Source organism: Lathyrus oleraceus, chromosome 1 (genome assembly GCF_024323335.1).
Source record: "Lathyrus oleraceus cultivar Zhongwan6 chromosome 1, CAAS_Psat_ZW6_1.0, whole genome shotgun sequence".
NCBI lineage: Eukaryota > Viridiplantae > Streptophyta > Magnoliopsida > Fabales > Fabaceae > Lathyrus > Lathyrus oleraceus.
This window is the reverse complement of record NC_066579.1, coordinates 418,270,910-418,297,672: the sequence shown is the minus strand read 5'-3', so window position 1 is coordinate 418,297,672 and position 26,763 is coordinate 418,270,910. Positions and strand designations below refer to the sequence as shown.

General features: G+C 37.5%; 1 protein-coding gene across 1 annotated transcript; it reads right to left on the bottom strand.

Moving 5' to 3' along the window:
* Window positions 1-21,400: 21,400 nt before the first annotated feature.
* Window positions 21,401-22,475, bottom strand: LOC127115849 (uncharacterized). Its single transcript, XM_051047285.1, has one exon. The coding sequence runs from the start codon at window positions 22,233-22,235 to the stop codon at window positions 21,594-21,596; it is 642 nt and encodes a 213-aa protein (XP_050903242.1). The 5' UTR covers window positions 22,236-22,475; the 3' UTR covers window positions 21,401-21,593.
* Between the last annotated feature and the right edge of the window lie 4,288 nt (window positions 22,476-26,763).

Sequence of the window (26,763 nt, the reverse complement as noted above, 5' to 3'; positions counted from 1 at the left end):
GAGGACTCCAGAAGACACCCTTGATGGGCAAGTGAAGCAGACATGAGACGTCATCCAAAGTAATGCTCATTTCACTAAACACCATGTGAAATGAAGATGTCTCTAGATGCCATCTTTCCATAAATGCAGAGACCAGATTTGTGTCTATCTTGTTCATACTAGTTCTCTGAAGTGAAGATAAACCAGATCTAGATATCCAACTCTCCACCTGTTATGGAAGAGTTAGTGGTACCCTAGATGTCAGCTTTAGTCCATGTCCAGCAACCTTCAACTCTTTCTTTGGACCTGTTTCCTAAAAACAATTAAAACACATATTAAAAAACACAATATAACATATTCAAATATTATTCATTTTCAAATATATCTCGTTTATTTACCTCACCAAACCATAAATGGCGAGCAACATGATGCTCGTGCATATCTGTTTGCATGCATCATACTGCCATTAAGCTGTCCTCTGTGCAGGTGGTTCCTCTGTTTGGGGTGGGTGTTCTGAGTGGGGCTAAAACCCAGGCCCGAGTATACACTTAGGATTAGTGTGGTCTCACGTTCCTCATTTGCTTTATCAGCATATTGTTGCAACGTGACATACCACAAGCCGGACGAGGTTCATTTGATAGTGCCCTTCCTCTGTGGAGTATCCATTTTGGTTGTGTCACTTCACCTGAACTATTGACTCTGGTGACCGATCATTTCCCGGATCTTTGATTGAGACAATCTTAAGAGAGCTACAACGGCACACCCAAAAGGGCAAACCCGTTGAGTATCTTTGCCCGATTGTCGAGATCATTATCCGCCTTAGGATGACCTGATTAGAATTTACCTGCGAGGGGAGGGTTAATTCTTACAGATGCATGTTCTGATGGTGACGTTGTTGGGGACTTTTGGTTGATCAGAGTCCTATTTATAAGTCGGATTTATGAATCTATTTCTGGACGCCGGAGGTTTGATCCTGGCATTGATCAGAGGGTTCCGTTTATTTCGGATCCCTGGGCTGAATTTGAGGATGCTCAGATGTGGATATGGTTTAGTTGACCAGTTGACTTTGGGTTTCAGATGATTGTGATCAGAGTTCGGGCCGAAGCTTCGATCCTGTGTTCAGAGATGCACAGCTTGCTAGTCGTTTCTGCATCATGTGCATCATAGCATGTTTATTTTTCAAAAGAAATGCAATAAAAAAAAATTGAAAAAAAAAGGGAAAAAAGAAAAAAAGCTAATCTCTGCATGCATATCATTTCTCGGGTACATTCCAGAGTCTGTTCACTGATGGATCCGGGTGCTGATTTACAGATGAAATTGTTGGTTTCACTCGGTACTCATTGCTCTTGTATACCGCGCCGTGTTGCTGCAGATTGCTATTTTTCGAAGATGAATCAGGCTCTTTGAATGCCTGAGAAATGATCATTTCATGTGCATCATATGCATTAACATCATACTCATGTCATATTGCATAACAGGTGTTCTAGTTCGGACTTCTCACTCTGGTTCCTGTGTCAAGTAGGATAGCTGATCAGAGACTGCATCGGTATTCAACCAGACTCAACCATCAGAGGAATATGGACCAGGTTCAGACTGAGTTGGCTGAGATGAGGGCGAACATGGCCCAGTTTATGTCAATGATGCAGGGGGTCGCTCAAGGTCAGGAAGAGCTCAGAGCCTTGGTTCAGAGACAGGAGACTGTGATCCCTACGTCCAACCGTGCTTCGCCTGCTGTTGCACCTGCTTATGAGAATGCCAATGTCGCTGCTCCCACTAACGACTATGCCGTCGGGGATGAGTTGAGAGGAATAAGGATCAATGGACAGCCTCTTGCTGCAGAGGTCAATGCTAGAGCTACCTGGGCTCCTGTTCGACATCCAGCTCCTATTGTCGACAGACAAGAGGACATGTTCACAATGCTGAGTGAAGATGATGAGGTGGTCAGAGTTGAGGATAGGGATCGCAAGGTCGATGCCCTGGCTGAGAAGATCCGTGCGATGGAATGCCAGAACTCCCTCGGATTTGATGTTACAAATATGGGGCTGGTAGAGGGTTTGAGAATCCCGTACAAGTTCAAAGCACCCTCATTCGAAAAGTACAATGCCACCTCTTGTCCTCGCACCCATGTGCAGGCTTACTTCAGGAAGATCTCCGCATACACTGACGACGAAAAGATGTGGATGTACTTTTTCCAAGACAGTCTGCCTGGAGCGTCTTTGGACTGGTACATGGATCTGAAAAGAGAATCAGTTAGAAGCTGGAAAGATCTGGGTGAAGCCTTTCTGAGGCAATACAAGCACAACATGGACATGGCGCCGAGCCGAACTCAATTGCAGAGTTTGTGTCAGAAATCCAAGGAAAGCTTCAAAGAGTACGCCCAGAGATGGCGTGAGCTAGCCGCAAGAGTGCAACCTCCTATGTTGGAGAGAGAGCTGACTGACATGTTCATTGGAACCCTGCAGGGTGTGTTCATGGATCGCATGGGAAGTTGCCCGTTCAGCAGCTTTTCTGATGTTGTTGTCTGTAGGGAAAGGACTGAGAGTCTTATCAAAGCAGGAAAGATACAAGATCCTGACTCTTCAAGTTCTTCGAATTCTAAGAAGACATACTCTGGGGCACCCAAAAGGGGAGAGAATGAAACAAATGCTGTACACCGCCGAAAGAGTGCAAACAGAGGACCATATCGTCAGGTTGCTGCTGTGACTATCCCAGCAACTCAAACTCCACAGCAACAGAGAAGACCAACTCAGCAGTATCAACACCGGCAACATCGTCCTCAACAGCAGGCTTACCAGCCTCCCTATGATAATCAAGCCAATACGGGTAATGAGAGGAAGAGGATCATTTTTGACCCAATCCCTATGTCGTACTCAGAGTTGTATCCCTCTTTGATATAGCGGAACTTAATTACTCCCAGAGACCCGCCGGCTATATCCGTCAACCCTCGGTGGTGGTATAGGCCTGAACAGCATTGTGTGTATCACTCGGGTGCTCCTGGTCATGATGTAGACAGTTGCTTTCCGTTGAAGATGAAAGTTCAAGACCTCGTGAGGTCAGGTATTCTGAACTTTGAGGACTTAGGTCCCCATGTTAATCAAGTTTGAAGATAACAAGTCCCGGGCTGGCGCCGACTTTTCTTCTAGAGGTTTGTTCAAAAGCAGAGGCTGCTGATGCAAAGGATACTGACAGTTGTCATCCCTGGGGGAATCTATCACAATTGGGTCACTGTGGGCGTTCCTACAGTTGTTCTTAAGTCAGCGTAATAATCACTTTGTTTAAAAACCCTTCTCCCATGCCAAAAGGAGAAGTGATGACATTGTTGGCAGCATTTTGTGCAATGATATTTTCATTCAAATAAAAGCATGTTAAAACATTTGTTTTTCCATTTGTTTTCCCTTTTTGCTTTTTGCCTGAAATTGGTGATCACAAAAAACCCTAAAAACAAGAATAAAAACAATCTTTTCATCTGCATAACGATTGTCTTGTTTGATTTCCAAAAAGCTTTTCATATCAAAATCATTATGCAGGTTGATTCTTAAACCCATTGAACATAATGATCGGACGTCATCTCCCAATTTTGAATTCCCTGTATTCGAAGCGGAAGAAGATGATGTTGAAGGGATTCCTGACGAGATTTCCCGCCTTCTTGAGCAAGAAAAGAAGATCACTCAGCTGCATCTCGAGAATCAGCAGAACAGCCAACTGGGGCATTAACAAAAAAGAAAAAAAGAGGGTGCAATATCCAAGAAAAAAAAGAAATCAAAAGAAAGAAAAGAAGGAAAAAACAAAAGAAAAATAGCACCCTCAAAGTCCCAAGTTGATTGATGCTGAATTCGACCAAAAAGAAGAGATTAATTGCCAGGTGTCATGGTCGGTTATATCAGCAGAGAATGATGAAAGCATTCAATAAGAATGTCAAGCCTCGTGTGTTCCGAGAAGGTGACCTCGTGCTCAAGAAAGTCTTGTCTTTCGCGCTCAATTCCAGGGGCAAGTGGACTCCCAGCTATGAATGTCCATATGTTGTCAAGAAATCCTTTTCATGCGATGCTTTGACACTTACAACAATGGATAAAGAAGTTCACTCGTCCTGTGAATCCAGATGCAGTCAAGAAATACTTCGCCTAAAATAGCAAAAAAAAACTGAATAGCTCGCTAAGTCGAACACCCCAAAGGGCGACTTAGGAAAAAAGGAGCGTCTCGGTGGATTGAAAACCCGAAAGGGCGATCCAGGCAAAAGTTAGAGACATTTGAAAAAAAGAATGTGCATCCCGCTAGATTGATCACCTCACACTGGGGCAATCTAGGCAAAAATTAGGGATTTGGCAAGTAACTGCATCTTGACAAGACTGTGCTCTATATCCGTCATCTGTCAGGAATTCTCGATTCGTTATCGACTGAAGCTTTGAATACATCGAAAATTCGGAATGGTAGAGGAAAGTTCATTATGTTCAATGTAGCCCTCTCCAATATACATCACCGATTTCAAACTTGTACAGATCTATGGAGTTTCGCCCTTTGCAGACTACCACTCCATCACATCAATTTGAGCTTTTATCCAATTGTTTGCACTCTTCTTTGTTTCAACTCAACAAACGTTTTGCATGTTTTAATTGATAAAGTATCATTGTTTTCAAAATAAACAAATTTTTCACAAAAATTGTTCTTAAACAAAGTGAACGTTCACAATGATGGAAGGATACTTAGGAGATCCGTAGTGCTCTCCCGAGGGTGGTATGATTACCAACAGGTAAGACATTTGTTCGTATCTCGAGCATAACTTTATCTTTCTCCTGTCGAACCTCTTTTGGTTTCTCCTCAGCAAGGTTGCTCAGTGCAGTGTTGGTTGAAGTTGTTTATCTTCATGTTCCCGGCAGTGCAACATTCTTCCTCCAAGCCCCCGTTAGCTCTATTGTGGGGCATCCCCAGTAGAGTGTTGTTTGAGCCCTATCGTGGGGCATCCTCAACAAGGTTGCTGGTGGAACATTTTCATGGGGCAGTTCTTAAGCAGAAGGTGTACTGAAGACTTTAGCTTTCATCTCTCCGGCAGAGCAATCTTCTCTTCTCCCCGGCATGGGTGCTTTTCTTCGGAAGATTCAGTATTTGGAGGGTTGACATCCCAGTAATCCGGTATTTTCTCGGATAGGTCCTCGGCAGAGTTGTTGACAGGAGGAACTTTATCAATGCTTATCTATCCTCACCAGAGATCTGGTTGATTCTTGGTACCTCCGTTCTCCAGCATGAGTGAGAAGTCGGTACTCTCCCTGCAGAGTTTTCCTCAAGCAGAGTCTCCCCACAGAGTTGGAGTGTTTGATCAGTGGGCTCCCTAGCGGAGTTTTCATCATTTGCATTTTGCATATAGTAATCATTGCATCCTCCAAATCGCGTAGCATTTCCATTCAATATGGAGCATTACGCCATAGAAAGATTCAAACATATGCATTCATGTGTTGACCCATCAGATCGTATCCCCGGCAGAGGTGGAGCATTGTTCAAACATCTGTACGGCTCATTTGCTACAGTTGCTCCTGACAGCATTCAGGATTGGTACCCCCCGGAGAGGTTTATTTCCTCATCCGTTGGTGAAAGGAAAACCTGTTTCTTCCCCCCAGTAGCCTCCTAGCAGATGTGGGTGTGTCCGATCTCTCCATGTAGAGTCTACCCCTTAAGCAGAAAGTGTCTACCATTCCTTCTGCGTCCCCCACTGAGATACATCCTCGTGGATGACGGTTGCTTCCGTTCCCTCCCTAACGGGATGGGTTTGCCCTATTGAGTTCCTTCCTCATTAGGATGAGTCTTGATCCAGTATGCCTTTTTGGATCGATCCTAAATTGGCTTTCTATTGACTGTTTTTTTCCTGGGGCATAAATGGATAGTTGCTCACTAACCGGCACTCATTCATCTTGTCCTCAGCGGAATTTGCGGCCTCTACCTACAAACCGGTAGTTGTAAGTCCTATCTTTGTGGTTTTCTACCTACTAACTGGTAGTTGTAAAATCCCACTTTCATCCCCTAGCAGAGGTAACCTTTGTGGTTCATTCTGATTGTTGGCGAATTTTGTTGGCTTCTACCTGCAAACCGGTAGTTGTAAGTCCTATCTTTGTGGTTTTCTACCTACTAGCTGGTAGTTGTAAAATCCCACGTTCTCCCTTTGGTGGAGTTAACCCTTTGTTCTCATCCTGATTGATGACGGTTACTTTGTCCGCGGTTTTCTGCCTACAAACCGGTAGATGTAATCCCCTCTTTGCAGTTGTCAGTACCCAGTTTGCGGTATTGATATTCTTTTCCCCTCTGGATACTTGCCTTGATCAAGCAGTATTGTCCCCAGTGGGTCTTCCCCTTCCTTTTGGATACTTGCTCCGATTAAGCAACTTTATCCTGTCCTTTTGATTGGTCATCTTTGCATACCTAGTCCTGGTACCCCGATGCCTTTCTTTTCGGTCGTTTATCCATCTAACAACCTGCAACCCGGTTATGGATAATCTTCCATGCGAGTGTATTATCTACGTTTTGACGGCTATAGATAATATGTCGCACGCACTCTCTGGTCGGTCCTTTGATTGTTTCCTCCAGCAGAGTAAGATTCGTATTCCTTGTGGAATCGAATGTCCATCCTTTAAAAAGTTTGCCGTTGCTCTCTTCAGGATGATGTCGGTTGATCTATCCATTTTACAACCAACCCGGTTATGGATAATCTTCCATGCGAGTATGTTATCTACGTTTCGACGGCTATAGATAATGTATCTCATGCGCTCTTGGGTCGAAGTCGTCCTCCCCAGTTGAGTAAGATTCGTATTCCTTTTGTTCGGAATCGAATGTCCATCCTTTAACAAGTTTGCCTTTGCTCTCTTCAGGATGGGGTCGGTCGATCTGTCCATCTAACAACCTCCAATCCGGTTATGGATAATCTTCCATGCGAGTATGTTATCTACGTTTCGACGGCTATAGATAATATGTCTCATGCACTCTCTGGTCAGTCTTTTGATTGTTTTCTCCAGCAGAGTAAGATTCGTATTCCTTGTGGAATCGAATTTCCATCCTTTAACAAGTTTGCTTTCGCTCTCTTCAGGATGATGTCGGTCGTTTATCCATTTAACAACCTGCAACCCGGTTATGGATAATCTTCCATGCGAGTATGTTATCTACGTTTCGACGGCTATAGATAATATGTCTCATGCGCTCTTGGGTCGAAGTCGTCCTCCCCAGTCGAGTAAGATTCGTATTCCTTGTGGAATCGAATGTCCATCCTCTAACAAGACTGCTTTTCTAGCCCTTTTCAGGATGTTGAGTGTTTTGGAACACAAACCAATTCACGTTTGGTCGGTCACCCGTCTCATACCTACAACCCGGTATCCTTGGTGTTCCTTCCTGTTTGCTCGCTGCTAGCGACCTTGTTCCCCAGTGAGACCCCCTGCAAGTGTGTAGCCTTGCCCAGGCATGTAGATGTCAGTATCCTGTCAGCACCCGCGTGTGTTGCTTCTTTGATGTCGGTAAACACCATCTTTCGGTGATTCCCCAGTCATGCGTAGTGTCTGGTCTTCTTTGGTGTCGGTAAACACCATCTTTCGGTGATTCCCCAGTCATGCGTAGTGTCTGGTCTTCTTTGGTGTCGGTAAACACCATCTTTCGGTGCTTTCCCAGTCATGCGTAGTGTCTGGTCTGCTTTGGTGTCGGTAAACATCATCTTTCGATGTTCGTAACGTCGTCCTCCTTCCCTAGTGAAGTAATCCTCCTCTCCGTTGGTGTCGATAAACGTCGAGTTTTTCCTATTCATCCTATGATGTCTAGCTGTACCCTTCCCCATGCGGATTTACCTCTCCGTTGGTTTCGATAAACGTTGAGTTTTTCTCATTCGTCCGATGACGTCTGATTGTGTACCCCATTCCCAGTCATTCATTAATGTCTGGTTGATTCCCAGCCAGAATCCCCAGTAGACGTCCTATTAGGTTTCTGATTGTGGTGCCTTTCCCTCGTGAAGTGGCTTTCTCCTTCTCCGTTGGTGTCGATAAACGTCGAGCTTCTCCCTTTCGTCCGATGGCGTCTGGTTGAGTCTTCTCCTTCTCCGTTGGTGTCGATAAACGTCGAGCTTCTCCCTTTCGTCCGATGGCGTCTGGTTGAGTCTTCTCCTTCTCCGTTGGTGTCGATAAACGTCGAGCTTCTCCCTTTCGTCCGATGACGTCTGGTCGAGTCTTCCCAGTTCATCCGTCGTCCGTTGATGTCTGGTCTCCTTCTCCGTTGGTGTCGATAAACGTCGAGCGTCTCCCTTTCGTCCGATGACGTCTGGTCGAGTCTTCCCATTCATCCGATGATGTCTGGCTACCTCTCCGTTGGTTTCGGTAAACGTTGAGTTTTTCCCACTACATCCGCTGACGTATGGTTGTATCCTTTCCTGGTCATCCCCAGTAGAGTTGATTTACCTCTCCGTTGGTCTTGGTAAACGTTGAGTTTTTCCTAGTTGTCCGCTGGCATCTAGTTGAGATTTCTGTTCCCATTCATCGTGTGTTGATGTCTGGAGGTGGTTGTGCTTTTGAAAGAAGAAAAACAGAAAAAAGAGACAAACCCCAGCAATGGGCAAATTTCTACGGTTCTTGGTATTCAATCCCTGTTTACCCTGAAAGTCTGACAGCCGTTGCTCTCATCCCTTCGGGTTCCCAGTTGATTGAATAGGGGCAGCTGTAGCACCTCAAATTTGCACCCTACCTTTTGTACATTCATTTCATATTAGGTCATAGCATAACATAGGCCACTGCATAACATTGCATTGTCCATTTGCCCAAGTGCAAGCTCAGTTGACAAATTAGGTCAAACTGGTCAGGAGAACCAGTCAAACAAGCAAGCATGTGCTATTTTCATTGGGATAAAGCCCTATGGTTGATTTATCAAGTTCATATGGTCTAAGGATCATTGTGAAGTGGTTTGGCCAAAGATTGGATGCTCAGAAGTCATCGGTCAAGCTGGATTTCAGCTGGAACCATAGAAAGTCAACTGTGGTCAATTGTGGTCAACTGTGCCTGATTTTATGGATTGGAAGGTGTGAGATGGTTTGAAAGGCTTCATTCATGTCCATACAAGTCTCATTTGACATACCAAAGACCAAGGTTGAAGAATTGGAGGTCAGACAAGAAGTTTCCTAAAATGGCAGGTGACCTGTAATTTCAGCTGCCCAAAATGGAAAGTTTTTCTCCCCAAAATTACTTCATCATACAAGCTTCAAATGGAATTTTGTCCAACATGAAAGTTGAAGATCTTGATCTCACCATTCCAAAAAGTCCACGAACTTGAAATTCCCATGTGTGGTTAGCAAGATATGGTCCAATCATTTTCAGAAAATGCCCAAATTCAAAGTGGCATAACTTTCACATGGAATGGCCAAATTGGATGGTTCTTCTTTGAGAAAACCATATTTAACATGTACTTTCATAATCCATCACCACATTTTCCCAAAAACCTTCACATAAAAAGGTCATTTTTTAAGTGAACCAATTAAAATGCAAGGGCAAAATGGTCCAAAACTCAAATTACATGGAATTTTGACATGGGACCAATTCCAATAGCTTCCAAATGAAATTTGCGACTTGTTCAAAGTGATAAATCACTGTTACATTGGTTCTAACCATCCAAGGGCAAAAAGGCCAAAATGCTTAAATGTGCACATTTGCTAATTATCAAAATTGGCGCTAATCATGATTATGAGCTAGATTAACATGAAGTATATAAGCTTAATTATAACAGAAACTCAGGGTCCATAATCATTTTTTCAGATTCATCCAAAAAACTCTCAAATTCTCTCACTTTTTCTCCAATTTCCACATACACTTTTTCATCAATTCTTCAATAATTCACTATTGTTTCTGCGAATTCTTGGTTGAATCTTCATTTGCAGGTAATCTTAGAGTTCTGTTTGTAGCAAATTGAAGCAAAAACCGTCCAAAACTCCAACTGTGCAAAGCTTCTTCTTCAATGGCAGTTGGCAAGATCCATTGTTTCGTGCGTTCTTGAGCTGAAAGATCATCACCATACACCTTCCTAAGCAACATACTTCATCTGTTTTCATCATTTGGAGCCAAACTCACGCGGATTTCACATTTGATTCATCAAGAGGTAAGATTTCAATGTCTTCGATTCTTGCAATTCCTATATGGATCTTGTAGATCATGGCATGTAGGTCACGTTAAACTTCGAATCGTGCGATTCCGTTAAGTATGGAGCTAGATATGTTGATCTGAATATTTGTGTGTGGATCTTCTTTCGATCGGTTCTTTGCGTGCGTTAACCTTTAGACAAAACCATGGCCATAACTGTAATCTACGTTGGAAGAGGAAGAGATCGGTATATCGTTTGCGCATTTTGGTGCAAGATTGCTCGTAACCGCAGCTGGTGATGAAGAACACGTTGTTGTTCGTGAAGAATGCTGGAAAATTCCGCTGCAGATCCGTTTCGCTGCCTGGCATGTTCAAAAACACGTTTCCCTCTTAATCCGTCCATTCACACGGTGACATCACATTAAAACGAAACTGTGCGTTTTGGCCTTGGCTAGGTTTATTACGGAAATGCCACTCGTATTTAAATTAATTCATTAAATCCATTAAATAATTATTCCATAAATTAACAAATCTTATAAAATTCATATAAAATTCAATATTAATCCAAATTTAGTGGGAGTTTTTTTGTTAGATTCATAATTTCATCTAGAATTTTATAGGTATGATAACTCAAGTTGTGCTTGGTGAATTTTTGACTTTCCCTACGGATCTTTGATTTGTGCGCATTTTGTATATGTTTCACCATTTTTAACATGAAATACTCATACCTTATCCAAATTGAATGAAATTTCACATGATGATTCTTGACTCCTTGCTGGTTATTTTGATGTATAGTTTGTGAATTTTGGATCTCTGGTTTAGTAGATATGATGTGTGCAAGTTGAGTGTGACCATTTGTGTCACACTAGGTTAGGTCAATTTCATGAAATTATTTGACATGCCTGAGCTTTTCCAATTGATCTCAAATTTTGCATGCTGTGTCTTGTATATGTCTAGTTTCACCATGATTTTTTGCATGAATTGTTGATTCATTTTCCATTTAATTGAGATTTTTGTTTGCTGTTTAGACATTTTAGGTCTTTGTTTGAGTGATTGCCTTAAATGCTATGTGAAATGCTCATACCATATCATATGAATGTGAAATTTGATGGAGTGATTCATAACATGTTTGAGTTCACTTTGGCTTTGGTCCCATTCATTTCCTAGTTGTTCTCACTGTTTCACATTTGATTGAAGTTGATGCTTATTTTGCTACCATGTGTTGGCTTGTTTGGATTTCTGCTGACTTTATGATTTTCATTGACCTACTTCCAGTTGTCCAAATGGCATGAAAATTGATATGTAGTTCATTGAATGTGTCCTGTTTAGAATAGAATTTTTGTGGAATTTATTGAGATGTTTTGATATTTTTCTGATGGTGATCATGCTGTTGACTCATATGTGGTTCATACTTGACTACTTTGACTTAGATTGTGCATAAAATGAAATTAGTGCATAGTTTTGATGTGAGGCCAATTAGGTTCTCTTTTTAATTGATTAATCTTGATTTTGATCATGTTTCACTTGCTGTTTTGACTTTTTTCCTTCCTTTTGACCCTAGGCTTGTCCTAGTGGTCTTGTATCTCATGTTTGAATGTGATTTTCAGGTTAAAAGGCAAAATACCTTAAGGAGGTGGATTCACTTTTGATTGAGATGTCATTTGACAATTGTTCACTAACTTGTTTTGTTTTGTAGGATGTTTGGCTCTTTTGAGTTGCTTGCACTTTGGTGCATTGGATTGTGTTTGTCTGTGTATAGCTATTTGTGAACCATTTGCTGTTTAGTTATGTGATTGGTATACTGATGACATTTGATTGATTTCAGGTACATTAGTTGCTAATATTGCTTTGCTTTGCTTGATAAGCAATTTGCACTGAGGTATAACACTCTTGTCTCCATGTAGTCTGGAAGACCTGGCCTGTTACTTGGCCAGGCACCTGCCTGAAGTCCTCCTTAAGAGGCGATGATTGTGTTTGTTTATTTTTGTCCCCAAGCAGGTAAAGACCTCTATGAGGCAATTGGCGGATATAAGAGATATGCAATCTATCCCCCGCTATTCTGTTGAGTCGTCCCTCTGCTCGCACCACTGTGTTGATGCATTGGGACACAAACCCAAGATCTTGTACAATGTACAGTTGTGTAAGAGTCTCGAGTGTAGAAGGGTTCCTCCTTTCTGAACCCACACTCCGTTGTCTGAAGCTCTCCCTGACCAGGGATAAGAGCTGTGAAGTCTTATCTTCACTCTCCTTCCATCAGCTTCACCTTAGCCCCTCAATGGCAAGGTTAAGAGCTAACACTACCTCTGTACAGACGACTTGCTCTTGCAGTCTTACCCTTTGATTGAGCCCCATTTGTGTGCATATAGTGTGTGCTACTTGTGAATGCTTGATTTGCTGTTTACTTGTGTTGAATAGGATAGGCTTGCTTCCTGTGCAAGTTAGCTAGAAACCTTAACTTAGGGATGATTTTGCATGATAACATCTAGGCTCGAGTCGTAGTCTCCCTAGTTGTGTCTCCCTCTGTTATCTGGTTAGGCTAGTCCTGGGTCCCTTCGTAGGGGAACTACGTCGCCCTGATCCTCATACCAGATGAGGTACGTAGGCAAGAGATGAGCAGATCTCTCCGGGCGCCTGTGTCTTTGTTTTATGTTGTTGTGTGCTTGGAAGCTGATGTAAGTCCATCGAGTGGCGTTCGGGTTCCAGTGTGGGTTTGCCTGGTTCGGATGCTGATGTAAGCCCAGTGATTGGCATTCAGGCTCCATGTTTGCCTTCTTGTGTGTGTTTTGGTTCGGATGCTGATGTAAGCCCAGTGATTGGCATTCAGGCTCCATGTTTGCCTTTGCCTGTGTTTGTTTGTGTGCGTGTTAGCCGAGCTACGAATGCTCTGATTCTCCTTCATCCAAAGGAGATACGTATGCATAGGATGCGACATCCTAGCGAGCATGTGTCGTTTCCCCAGTCCGAACTACTTTGACTCTGATGTCTATGCTTGATAGACTAAGTAGGCCCAGGATACGATGTCCTGCCGAGTCAGTCTTGTTTGTTTCCTTGCGTCTCTTTCAGCCAGTATCTGTGTGTATTTGAGCGGTGTTTTTAGCAACCATTTTCCTTCCTATTGTGCGTGGATCCCGTCGAGTACGACGGATGCGTAGGGGTGCTAATACCTTCCCTTCGCATAACCGACTCCCGATCCCATTCTCTTTGGTCGCGAGACCATGCTTTTTCCAGGTTTACTCTGAGCGTTTCCTTTCCCTCTTTTGGGATAAATAACGCACGGTGGCGGCTCTGTTGTTCTTCGTTTCCCGCCGGTTTTTCGCGTAATGCGACACCCAGCAATGACTCCATTGTGTCCACCACCCGAGAAAATAAAAACCAAAGGAGGAGTGAAGAAGAAAGGGAAAAAACCAGCAAAATATGATGTTTATAGGGATCCTTCGTATCATGAGTATGTTGATAAGGCATCTCAATCTTCACAAAGACAATCTTAACCATCACAGACTTCGAAGAAGTTAAAATTATCAAAGAAGCAACCACAATTCACTCTTCAATTTCCTAATCATATTAGCAACCCCACTTCAAACACCCCCTGTAGAGACATAACTCATCAAACTGATGCCATGCTCTATGATCCTCAAATGGATGCCATATGACGTCGACAGGTGTCAGCTTGTCCAAAATAGGTCGTAAATCATCAACCTTCAGGACTCCTTTCCTATAGGACCATCTCATCGCTCGAGGAAGACCACAATTATCAGCTGGTTTCCAGTTCTCCTCTCTTTTTCCAACAGTTGAAAAGTACTCGTGAATCCAACACTGTTACAAAATAAAAACATAATAAACAAAATAAGTTAAGTTAACATACTTTATAAAATGAATCCAACACTTAATAAACAAAATTAAATTATATACCTGTAGGAGAGTAGGATATCCACCGAGCTGTTTGCAACTGAACATGGACGCATCTCCAAGATATCTGTATAGGGTAACTAGTGCAGCTGCTCTCCAACTATATCCTGAACATCTACCTAAGTCCGTAAATAGTAGGAAGTATCGTGTCTCGACAAGTGTAAAGGTCTTGTCGGCAAAAATGGTGGAACCCACGAACATCAACAAATATGCTCTGGTCGCATATGCCCAGCTGGAAGCAGCTCTATGCCGTACGAATAAATCATATAACCACTCCAATTTATAATGCGAACCCCTGTAGCTACGAACATGTGATTGTGCCTCACTCTGTGACACTCCTAAGTAGTCAACAACAAGTTCAACAACTATCTCTTCCGTGACATCCTGAGGACTCCAGAAGACACCCTTGATGGGCAAGTGAAGCAGACATGAGACGTCATCCAAAGTAATGCTCATTTCACTAAACACCATGTGAAATGAAGATGTCTCTAGATGCCATCTTTCCATAAATGCAGAGACCAGATTTGTGTCTATCTTGTTCATACTAGTTCTCTGAAGTGAAGATAAATCAGATCTAGATATCCAACTCTCCACCTGTTATGGAAGAGCTAGTGGTACTCTAGATGTCAGCTTTAGTCCATGTCCAGCAACCTTCAACTCTTTCTTTGGACCTGTTTCCTAAAAACAATTAAAACACATATTAAAAAACACAATATAACATATTCAAATATTATTCATTTTCAAATATATCTCGTTTATTTACCTCACCAAACCATAAATGGCGAGCAACATGATGCTCGTACTTCACCAAAAGCGACGTATCGTACGTCCCTCCTGGATATCCAGTCAGCTCAGCTGCAAATGAAGATGCGCCCCGACCTAAACTACGGTCTGAAATCCTACCATCTGCACCTCGTCTTCGAACCACTACAAAAAAAATATTATAACAAAATAATTAAAAATAAAAAAATTAAAAAAAACAAACAAAAACGCACCGGAACACTTCAAAGAAGAGTTCCGGTGTGGAGAATAACAAGGTTGACTACCGGAATACTTCTTAAAAGAGTTTTGGTTTAATTCATCCAAACCGGAAGTCTTTAAGAAAGAGTTCAGGTACATAGCCAAACAAACCGGAAGACTTTCTATAAGACTTCCGGTTCAATGCCCCAAAAATGAAGCGAACCGGAAGACTTTGGATAAGTGTTCCGGTATACATTTTGTGAACCGGAAGACTTACTCTTAGTGTTCCGGTTTACAATGCCAAAAAATGCTAAAATTTCTCTTCCGGAAGTCTTCAAGCGCAAATGGAAAAAACTTTCATTTCTGAAAAATATACTCTATTTATATGAGGGTATTTTGGTCAAAAAAAATTATTTGTAGGGGTATGGGTACAATTGTAGGGGTACGAGGTAAAGTTTTCTATAATCACTTGTATCTAGCTTAGAACTATATTAGCAAGTTTGTTGTAACTAGGATGTTTGAATCCCTTTTTAAAAATAGTTTTTAATTTTTGAAAATTAAAAAATTAAAAACTCGTTTGATAAATAGTTTTTAAAAAAAGCGATTTTGAAAACTAACCAAAACTTGTATAAGCTGTTTTATTTTTGAATTTTTAAAACATCAAGATTGAAAATACATGAAAAAATATAAATTTTCATTATTAATCGTAATTACATTGATTTGTTAAATATGAATTTGTAATAGAAAATATGTTTTTGCTATGTTCATATGCATAAGAGAATTATTTGTATTGGAAAAATTCAACAAATGAAAAATATTGCGTTTGCACAAGAGAACACATTTTAATTGGTTGAATATTTTCATGTTTATAACATGTACATTGTATATTTATCTACTTTTTATTTTTTAATAAAATTTAATTATCATTCTTTTATGTATTCATTATGTGATTGTTTATCTTCATTATATGAACATTCCTTGAAATTACTATGTAACTTATAGAAAACAAATAAAAATTTATAAAATTATAAAATAATAATTTGTAAATTTTATCTTTTTAAAAAAAATTAAATTAACAAAAACACAAGTAAAATGACATGATTGGAATAAAATTAACTTGCAAATAGTATTTTATAATAAATTAAAATAAATTATAAAGAGATTAATGGAGATGTTAATTTAATGATATGTACATTGATGTATGTGTTAATATGCACGGTTAGTATCATGTTATAAATGTATAAGGATTTCAAAATTAAACATGAACATATCAAAGCATGTTGATGTTATTATTAAATATAATTTATTATTTGAATTATTATATTCAAAAATTTGTTAGTCAAATTCATTAAAGTTTATGGTTCTAAATTATAGGATTTAATTATGATAAGGATGTTAAGTGTGTAATATGCTTTTGTTTAATAAAATTTATTATTATAAAATATATATAGATTATCCAAACATAGATCATGATTTATGATTAATGAAATTAAAATTTGTGTTGTCATTCTTGTTGCTTGTATATATAAAGATAAAAATGCATGTTGTTTTGAATATGATTAATTTTTATTAAAGAATGTTCATTCATCACCGTTTTAATTTATTAAAATGTATTTAGGTGTTACCTAAAGGTGAATTTTAATACATGTTTAAAGATAATTAGTTTAAATCCATGAAATTTATTCAAAGCATTAACATATGAGTTTGTCTTAAATGTTTGTAGTTACTACTGATATGTTTGCTTTGGGCAATACAATGACAAATAATGGATGAGAAATCCACTGCCATTACGGAGGACAATACATAAGATGAAAAAAATCTCTTTTTGAGGCTTAAGAAAGGTTCAACAAGTTGTTTTTGAATTTGATGAGAATGGCAATGGGTGAAAATGTTAAACCATTTATATCCAAAACTGAAAATGCAAAGAAATTTATGAAAAATGTGAAAGAGTACTCAAATTCTAAAATTACTGACAAACCTATTGTGGGGAAATTTGATGTGTGAGTTGACGATTGAAGTTTTTGAATATGTTCAATCCATTCATTATCATGTGACTCAAATGGGAAATCTGGAAATAAAGTTGAAGCCCTTAGGTATGAACGTGAATGAATCTTTTCTTGTACAATTTATCATTAACTTGTTTTCTATTGAGTTTGTATAATTCCAGCTGAATTACAACACCATCAAAGAAAAATGGAACTTTCAAGAAATTAAGACCATGTTGGTTCAAGAAGAAGGGATGTCAAAGAAGATGAAAGATCATTATGTTCATCTGACTCATGATGGAGTCAGTTGCAGTAAAGTCAAGTCTGATAAAAATGACAAAAAGAAGGGCAAAGCTCCACTAAAGGTTAATGAGGGCGGAGTCTAAAAGAAAAAGAAGTTCTATTTATGCAAAGAGAACAAACACTTCAAAAAGGATTGTCCTAAAAGGAAGACGTGGTTAACAAAAAAAGAGATTCCTTTCAATCCAAACCATAAAAGAAAGTAACGATTTCTTTATATGGAAAATAATTAAGGCATGAATAGAGAGAATTGGGATGTATAGATTGAATCTTGGATATTGGATGTCATATAGATCAAAAAAGTTATCTTTATGTACCAGGGTGGGTGTACTAGGAATTTAGTTTTTATTACATTAAACGAAAACACACCAAACAAATATCAAATAGTTCATTTACAGAAGCAGTGAACTCCTTGAATTGATACACACTAATATTTGTATTCCATTCGACGTCCTTTATTTTTAGCACTTTCATTGATGACTTTCCGCGTTATGGTTATTTGTATTTGTTACATGAAAAGTCTCAACCATCGGACATCCTAAAGACATTCATTGATGAGTTAGTAAGACAATTAGATAAAAAAGTAAATATAATGATGTATGATAGAGGTGGTGAATATTATGGAAAATATAATAAGAAAGGACAATGTTCAGGTTCATTTGCAAAGTTTCTTGAAAGTCGTGGTCTATGTGCACAATATACTATACTGACACACCACGACAAAATGGTGCGACTGAAAGATGGAATCACACTCTTTTGGATATGGTTAGGTCAATATTAAATTATAGTAATGTACTATTATCATCGTGGATGTACACATTAAGGACCACTGCATATTTGCTTAATAGAAATCCTAGTAAGGCAGTTCCTAAGACTCCTTATGAACAGTGGAGGAAAAGAAAACCTAGTTTAAGAAATATTCATATTTGGGGATGCCAAACAGAAGTAAGGGTGTATAATCCACATGAAAAGAAACTTGATACAAGAACCATTGGTGGTTTTTCCATTTGGTATCCTGAAAAATAAAAAAAAGTATATATTTTATTGTCCTAGTCATAGTAAGAGAATAATTGAATCTGGTAATGCTTGTTTTATTGAAAATGGTCTGTTTAGTGGGAGTGAGAAATCACGTAAAGTGAATATTATGGAGTCTTGTGGAGAATCTTCATAACCTAAAGAATATTCCCATGTTGTTGTCAATTTGGTTGTATTACCATCATGCACCACACATAGACAACAAATCAACATTCAAAACCCACAAAATGAATAAATAGTTGATGAACCAGTTGACAATGTACAAGTCACAAATGAGCAAGAACAATTGATAAAACAAACACAAGAAATACCAGTAAGAAGGTATGAAAGGTAAAAAAGATCAATTATTTCAAAAGATTATATTATTTATTCACTTGAACTTGAATGTGACTTGAGCATTGATTTGGATTCAGTCTCCTTCGCACGAGCCATGGAAAATGACAAAATGAATGAATGCTATGAAAGAAGAGTTAAAATCAATAAATGACAGTAATGTATGGGATCTAGTTGAGTTACCTAAAGGTTCAAAACGAGTTGGTTATAAATGAGCCTTTAAGACCAAAACGAGACTCAAAAGGTAATATTAAAAATATAAAGTTAGACTTGTCGCCAGAGATTTCACTCAAAAGTATGGTGTTGACTACAAAGAAACATTTTCTCATGTTTCAAAGAAGGACTCTTTATGAATTATTTTGACTTTTACGACTCACTACGACTTAGAGCTTCACCAAATGGACGTGAAGATTACTTTTTTGAATGGTGACTTAGAGGAAGAAGTGTATATGGTTAAACTTGAAGGTTTTGGTACTACATGAAAAAACAGTTTAATGTTTTTATTATAAAGAAGTCAATATATGGACTAAAACATGCTTCTAAAAAATGGTGTCATAAATATAACAATACGATTTTGTCATATAGTTTTTGTAGAGAGAACTATAGATCGGTGTATCTATATGAAGGTCAGCGGGAGAAAATTCATAACTTTGATCTTATATGTTGATGATATTTACTTGTCGCTAATGATGTTGCTCAGTTACATGATGTAAATAATTTTCTCTCCAATAAGTTTGAAATTAAAGATATGGGTGAGGGATCATAAGTGATAGGAATAGAAATAATCCGCAATAGATCACAAGAATTGTTGGAATTTTCTCAAAAAGACTATATAAATAAAATATTAGAGAGATTCATAATGGATAAATGCTCTGCATGGATAGTTCCTATTCAGAAAGGGACAAGTTTAGTCAAATGCAATGTCCCAAAGTTGAATTGGCATGAAAAGGAATGAAGTTTATTCCCCATGCAATAGTGGTTGGAAGCTTGATGCATGCCCAAACATGTACCCGATTGGATATCAATTTTGTTGTTAGTATGTTGGATCGATATCAAAGTAATCTTGGAAAGGATCACTGTAAAGCTACAAAGAAGGTTCTTATGTACTTATAAGACACAAAAGATTCACTGTAATGCTCTTACATACATTATAAAGGATCACTGCAATGCTCACATATATAGGATTAGATCACCTTGAAGTGGTTGGCTACTCGGATTCAAACTTTGCGGGGTGTATGAACTCAAGAAAATCCATATTTGGGTGTGTTTTTCATCTAGTTGGAGGAACAATATCATGGAAGAGTGAAAAATAATCTATAATTGTTACTTCTACTATAGAATCCAAATTTGTGGCTTGCTTTGAGGCCACAATTAAATCATTGTGGTTGCGGAACCTTACCTTAGGGTTTGGTATTGTCAACAGTATAACTAGGCCACTGAGGATTTACTGTGATAATTTTGTAGCTATCTTATTCTATAAGAATGATAAGTATTCAAAAGGTGTTAAACACATAGAACTTAAGTATTTATCGGTAAAAGAAGAAGTTCATAAACAAAAGGTGTCATTTGAACATATTGGTACATCTTTAATGATAGCGGATCCGTTAACTAAAGATTTACCGTCCAAGACATTTATTGACCATGTAGAAATGATGTGAATTATGGAAAAAATATTTGTTAACATTATAATATGATCGATGTATATACATGTATAATTTAATGTTCATATTGTATGACACTTGTGAATTCAATTAATGATATGTTTATGCTGAGTTTTGTTATCTATATTATAATGTTTATGTTATTGTTAATATGTGATGACAATGGTGTGTTTGAAGAGACATGAAGACATGTTATTGTATACCTTAAAGTTATTTGAATTGGATTGATTCGTGATACATTGAAGGGATCAAGTGTCCACTATGATCCGATCATTTCACTTCATTAAAGATAACAATTTGATGCTTTCAATGAATGATGTACAAATATGGTATGAGATTGGAATATCAAGTTGTCACATGAATGAAGTGGATGACCGTTGAATTAATTTATTAATCCATCAAATGTGACTCGTGTAAATAAAAGTTTGGATTTAAATAAAAAATGCCTTAATACGATAATTATTTGAGTTTGATGGATAATTAAATCAATGTAGTTTCTATTAGAAATTCAAAATAAAATTTAAATTCTTCGTCTCTCTTGACATGACTCATGAAAATAAGGGACTATTGGAATAAAATATCTATAAATATGCACCTTTAGAAAATCAACGTAATTTTTTTTTCTTCATTTTTTCCGATTTCTCACAAACTTTTTCATTTTTTTCGATTTCTCACAAACAAATAAAAATATTGTCATCATCAAAGATACACACAAAAAAAAAAGAGAAGAAAAAAATTTAAATAAAAGAATCAAAACACTATAAAAAACATAAATATCAAAATTTTAAATAAAATTAATGCAACAAGCATTGGTGTCCAGGAAAAGGAAATAAAAGTATATGAAGAAGAAGTAAAAGGACTAAAAGACCATCTCTAAAATTAATAATTCTTTGGTATCATGTGATAAAAAAAGTTGAAATTTACTTATTGGAATGTCAATTGATAGGGAAGCAAAAATGTGTATCCAAAATAAGGACTGCTTGGCACTATTCTCTTTTAAACTTTTATATTCTATACCATATTGGGTAGTGGCCCCTGATTCTAATCAAAAAGGATGTCAGATTCTTCCTTTTCAAAAAGAAATAACCTTTGTAATTCTACTTTTCACAATCTTGAGACCAAAGTCACAAGAACAACAAAAACACAATAATAATTGATTAAAGAAAATTGATTGTAAAATCAAAAAGCACATAAATCTATTCAAGAACATCCAAAGTTCTACATAGGCTCATTGCATGGGATCTAAGTCATACAAAAAGATGGATGCTATGATAATGGTAACACCAAAATTTTTAACTTAACTACTCAACTTAAAAAAAAAAGCACTTAACTTAACTTAACTTAACTTAAGTTAACTACTCAATGAAGCCAGTTTTTGTCAAAATAGCATTCCTAACTTTGCTAAGATCTCTTCCTTTGAGTGTCCTTCCCATCCCTTCACACACAGAGAAAGATGAAATCTGACTCCTTGCAAGCTTCCTAGCAATCCATTCATGTGGAGGAACCATATCACCCTCTTCATCCTCCTCATCCTCATCCTCATAACCATGCAAACCACCTTTCTTGCAATTCTTCTTACCATAAACTTTAGACCAATCAGGAATGTTGATAGGTGCTGCTGCTGCTGATGATGATGACGATGACCCTTTAGGCTCATCAGAAACAACTAGTGCATTACCCTTTGGAATATTTTTTCTTGGTAACGTCCATGCAGATGAACCAGAATCCTTATCCTTAGAGACCCTTTTGATATTTGAGGTATAATCACCCCAAACATGTTCTTCATCAAAATCTTGATCCTCTCTCTTGTTCAAAACAGCCCAATCTGCCATTGAAATGAAAGAGAGTGGTTGTGAAAAGACAGAAGAGAGTAATGAGTAGTGATGAAAATATAGTTTCCTATTTGAGCATATATAGATAGAGAGAACTGAAACATTTCCACCTAATGACACTGTGGTTTTGTAATGAGATAAATCAGACATCTTTTCCATTGTCATTGGGAATCAAAAAGCAGAAAGGTTCAAGAGAATAATATCAGGAATCTCCCTAGCTTTTCTTACAATGCCCTATAAATGGAAATTTTATATTTTTTCTAAAAATGAATTTCCTCATTCAATTGCCAACTACTACAGTCTACAGCCTTAGACATCCGAGACCAGACTCATTTTGAGAAAAGACAATTTTTTTAGATAGTAGCATATCACTTTATATTAAAAATATGTGTACTTTTCAACATTGTTTAGAATAGGAGAGGTTTTACATTATATAAGGGTCATGATCAATAAATTTATAGTATGTTTGGTTTTAGTTAGTAGTTACTATTTAATGTTGAATACAACTCATTATACTTTATTAGAATTCATCCTATTTAAAATTAAAATTTGTAATTTTTGAATTTTATAATAAAACGATTTTTACATAAATTTATTCAAATATAAATAACTTTATTTTTAACTTATTTTGATTCAAAATCAATTCACTCAAAATTATTTTTTTTACTAGAACTAAACAAATTCTTAATATCTTAAGATTTTAGTGAAGATGTGGTGTCTTTCACCCTTCCGTAGTTGCTCTTCATTTAACCTAAATATTCTCCTCATGACTCATCAATAATATTATAGTTGATGGTTCAACTAAGAGACCAATTCTTTATATATAGAATCTGTATGATAAAGTGGTGACCAAACTGACGCGTCTTGTTGAAGATCTTCTAATATGGTTAGGGGGTCAACAACGGTTCAATCAGACGTGAATGGAAAAACTTCCATTTAAAAGAAACATATAAATGAATGCACTCATACTTAAAATAAATTATTTAAGTTTGAATTTATATTTAAACTCTATTATCATAAGTTTGGGTGGAAAAACGGATATGATCCGTCAGACATATCCGTTTTGTCTGCATTTTTTAATAGGGAGGATCAAGATTTTAGTCTCATATTCTTTAATGTGTCTGTTCTGTTCCGTCCTATTTTTTTGTTTGTTTATGAAGGCGTAAAACTTAACAATTTTTTAAATATATTTTTAGACTTAAAATACACGTCTTTATTTTTGTGTGAGTCGCGTCAAAATTTTAGTTCCACACCCTTAAATATACTTGTCCCACCCACTATTTTCTAGACTTTTACAAAACAAGTTTAAACGGGACGGACATACTCGTTTATCACCCTTAAGCGAAACCCCTCGCACAAATTAGTTTATCAAAAATCGATCTATACATGAATAATTATGAGTCATTTTCAATACATTAGCATCAATTCAAATTTTTTAAATTACTATCGACGTGTACATGTCATTAACTACTAGGCTTTTGGTGGTGGTAGAGAGTTAGAAAAAGCCAAGAGAAGTAGCAAAAGTATAGTAAGTAATTATGTAAATTGGATAAGCATGTATTATTGTTTGGAGCAGAAAGTAGCTGATATTATAGTAAAGAAAATGATGGGTCTGAGTGTGAATCTGAGTTGATATAGTAGTAGTATTTAATAACATGATTACTACTACTACTACTACTATTATCTGTAAACAATGAAATGCAAGAGTCCAAAAAAGCACAGAGAAGAAGGAAGTGGGCGCAATGGCATTGATCAAGTCCCATCATAGCATAGGATAGAGCATAGTATATAGAGTTTCCAATTAAGAACAAGAAACAGAAACGCAAAAGTTTTCTCTCTTTTTTGTTTTTAACTTTCAATATCTTTTTCAAAAGCTGCATGTTGATTTGGAGAGGTGGGAAGAGACTATTGGCTTAAAGGTACCACGCTAAATCCAAAACCTTATCTTCATTTCTGTACCAAAGCTCGTTTTCAGCTGCCATGCTTTCATGACATAAGTGCTTACCGAGTAAAAGCCATTTTCATTGGGTGCTGGACGCTGGTCTTGTATTTCTATACATAACTTTGAGATTTGTAGCCAGATTTTGCTCATCAGATGACAGATAGATTTTCAAGTTTCAACTCTCATTGAGGGTGATCAATTCTATGTATTGTATGCCACTAATACTTTGGAATCCTTTTCAAAGTAGAAATATATAGTTCTCCAATCTCGTAAGTTTGAGATGATCAACTTTGGCTTTGTTCTATTTATATACTAACTTTTATTTAGTGTGTCTATTTATAAAAGATAAAGACCAGCATATTAAAATTTAAAATTATCTTTTACAAATTCAAAAATATACGTACAAACGTTTGTACATATTTCATATAAACTTCTTCATATGTAAATGAGTCACATGTTCTTTTTGTTATAAATTAATATGGAGATTGCAACTCCTTAAAATTTACACATCCCATATAAACTACATTCATTCGTAAGTGAATCAAATTCTTATTTTTTCCTTCATAAATTAATATGGAGATGCATTTCACTAAAATTTATGGAAGTATATTTTCGTAATAATCTTAAGGTTTGACATTTTTAAGAGATACACTGATGTAATAAGTATATTGACGTGATATGCAATTTATTTGTATTATCAATTAAATCATATATTGATGTAATAAGATTAAAATATCATATATTAGAACCAATCTAGAATTATAATTCTGCCAAAATGACAAATTACAGATCATAATATTATCCATAATCCATAATACAAGTACTATCAAATATTATTGGGTATATCTGACCCCATGTTTCTTCTCCGTCTCTTGTACTGCAATGTTGTTCGTTTCTCAGATAAAATGATATCTATATTGGCTCTCCTAGTTGTGCCTTATAGAAAGTCTCATCTCTCTACACTCGCTCGCGCAATATTGGTGATATGACAACATGCAGGTAAAGCATCAACGACATGATATGCCTTGGTCTGCTCTCCTTGTAATATCTACTGATGAGCTGCATTAGATGGATCTCCGTGAGCATCTGGTGTCATGTAAAGATGTGACACTCTAAAATATCATTGGATGTAGCAAAATATACTACTCCATGTTCGAGGAGCTGACACATTCTGTGTTTTCTATGGTACCATATGATTATAGAAATCATAAAACATCTAATCAACATCTTTGTGGACCATACCGGAAGGAACAAACATGCATGGGTCTCTTGGAACAACTTGTAGAAACCCGAATTGGCGCATGACTCGCTCAGGTATATGTGGATACATCACACGTGACCCACAAGTCAACCATTCAGAGTAGAAGACCATGTCATCCAAGGGACACGTCTGATGGTGATCGTCGTAGAGTGTGTAGCGTGTATCATCTACTGCAGTGCGATTAAGAAACAACCTAAATGGCTCGATCACCTAATTTCCTCTGAGAGGGACGAATGCGCAAGCACATGGCTGGTCCTTAGAGTATTCATCATCTTATTACCAACCGTAGATGTGTGAAAAGTGCTAAAGGGTCATGCTTGAAAATAGTACAAATGAAATATTAGTAATGACATAGTACAATTGTTATTAAATGTTAGTGACAATAAAGATGGAAATATATTACCGTAAACAGTATGCAGCTTGTTGTCATTTATTTGGTCTTCCAAAGACAACCTTCATCTAACTTCAAGAACTACTAAACCAAACAAACGGTCCAACAATTTTACTTATGAATCCACTCAAAGTCAATGAAGTGTCTAAGGTAAACCACATTGATATAATTAGCACTTTTGTCCGCAAATATGGACGTCCCAACTAAATACAAGAGGTATGACCTCAGTGCACATGCTCTATGATGCAAAACATATGCATCATCACTATCGACCTCCACTGTTGCAACTAGGCGGTTTGTATGTGACTTCTCAAGAAATAAAAATCTAGCATGACATCATATGTTTCATCTATTTCCTTTTGGGCATCATTTGGGTCAACTCTAAAATAAATCATCATCATCTGTAGTGCCTTAGGTATATTGCATATAGAGTGGTCTAGTAATCTTCCCCTAATCAAAAGATGTAGCATATATGACACAAATGCATTATGATAGACATCTCATCATGCGAAAGATGGAAATATGACGTCTCTGAATGTCATCTCTCAACAAAAGCTAACAACATACCATGGTTAATAACAATATAACCAATCATGCATAAATCTTGCAACCCAGATAATTGTGTTACATCATAAAACAATTTCTCCTCAGGTTGTTGCAACTTTGAAATCTTCCTACCATGGTTGATGAATTTTAAAGCACCACAGTACTACAAAAAAAAAGATCATCGTCTGAAAGTTCAAATATTATAATGCATATATTTCAAAGAATAAATACAAATAAATCTTACCTCTTTGTCTCACACATGCCTAGCAACATGGTTTTCATACAGAAGAAGTAGTTATGTGTCATATGAGCCTCCTCCAAATACCTCAGGAACGACAGCATCAGCGGTAGGTGCATCAACATGGACTGAAGGGGTTTTCGAGGCAATAACAGGCGACACTTTCCTCTGAGAAGACATAGATGCAAACACCTGAACTCTAGAAGTGGACACTTCCATATCAAATAAACTGACACCAACTTATGATCGCGAGGGTTAAGATCTCTCTCTGCGAACATATATGTGTTGGGACAGTCTATCATGCCTTAATTGTTC

Excerpts from the sequence above, each read along its gene's own strand:
- LOC127115849 (XM_051047285.1), bottom strand. The coding sequence starts at position 22,235 with ATGACAATGGAAAAGATGTCTGATTTATCTCATTACAAAACCACAGTG.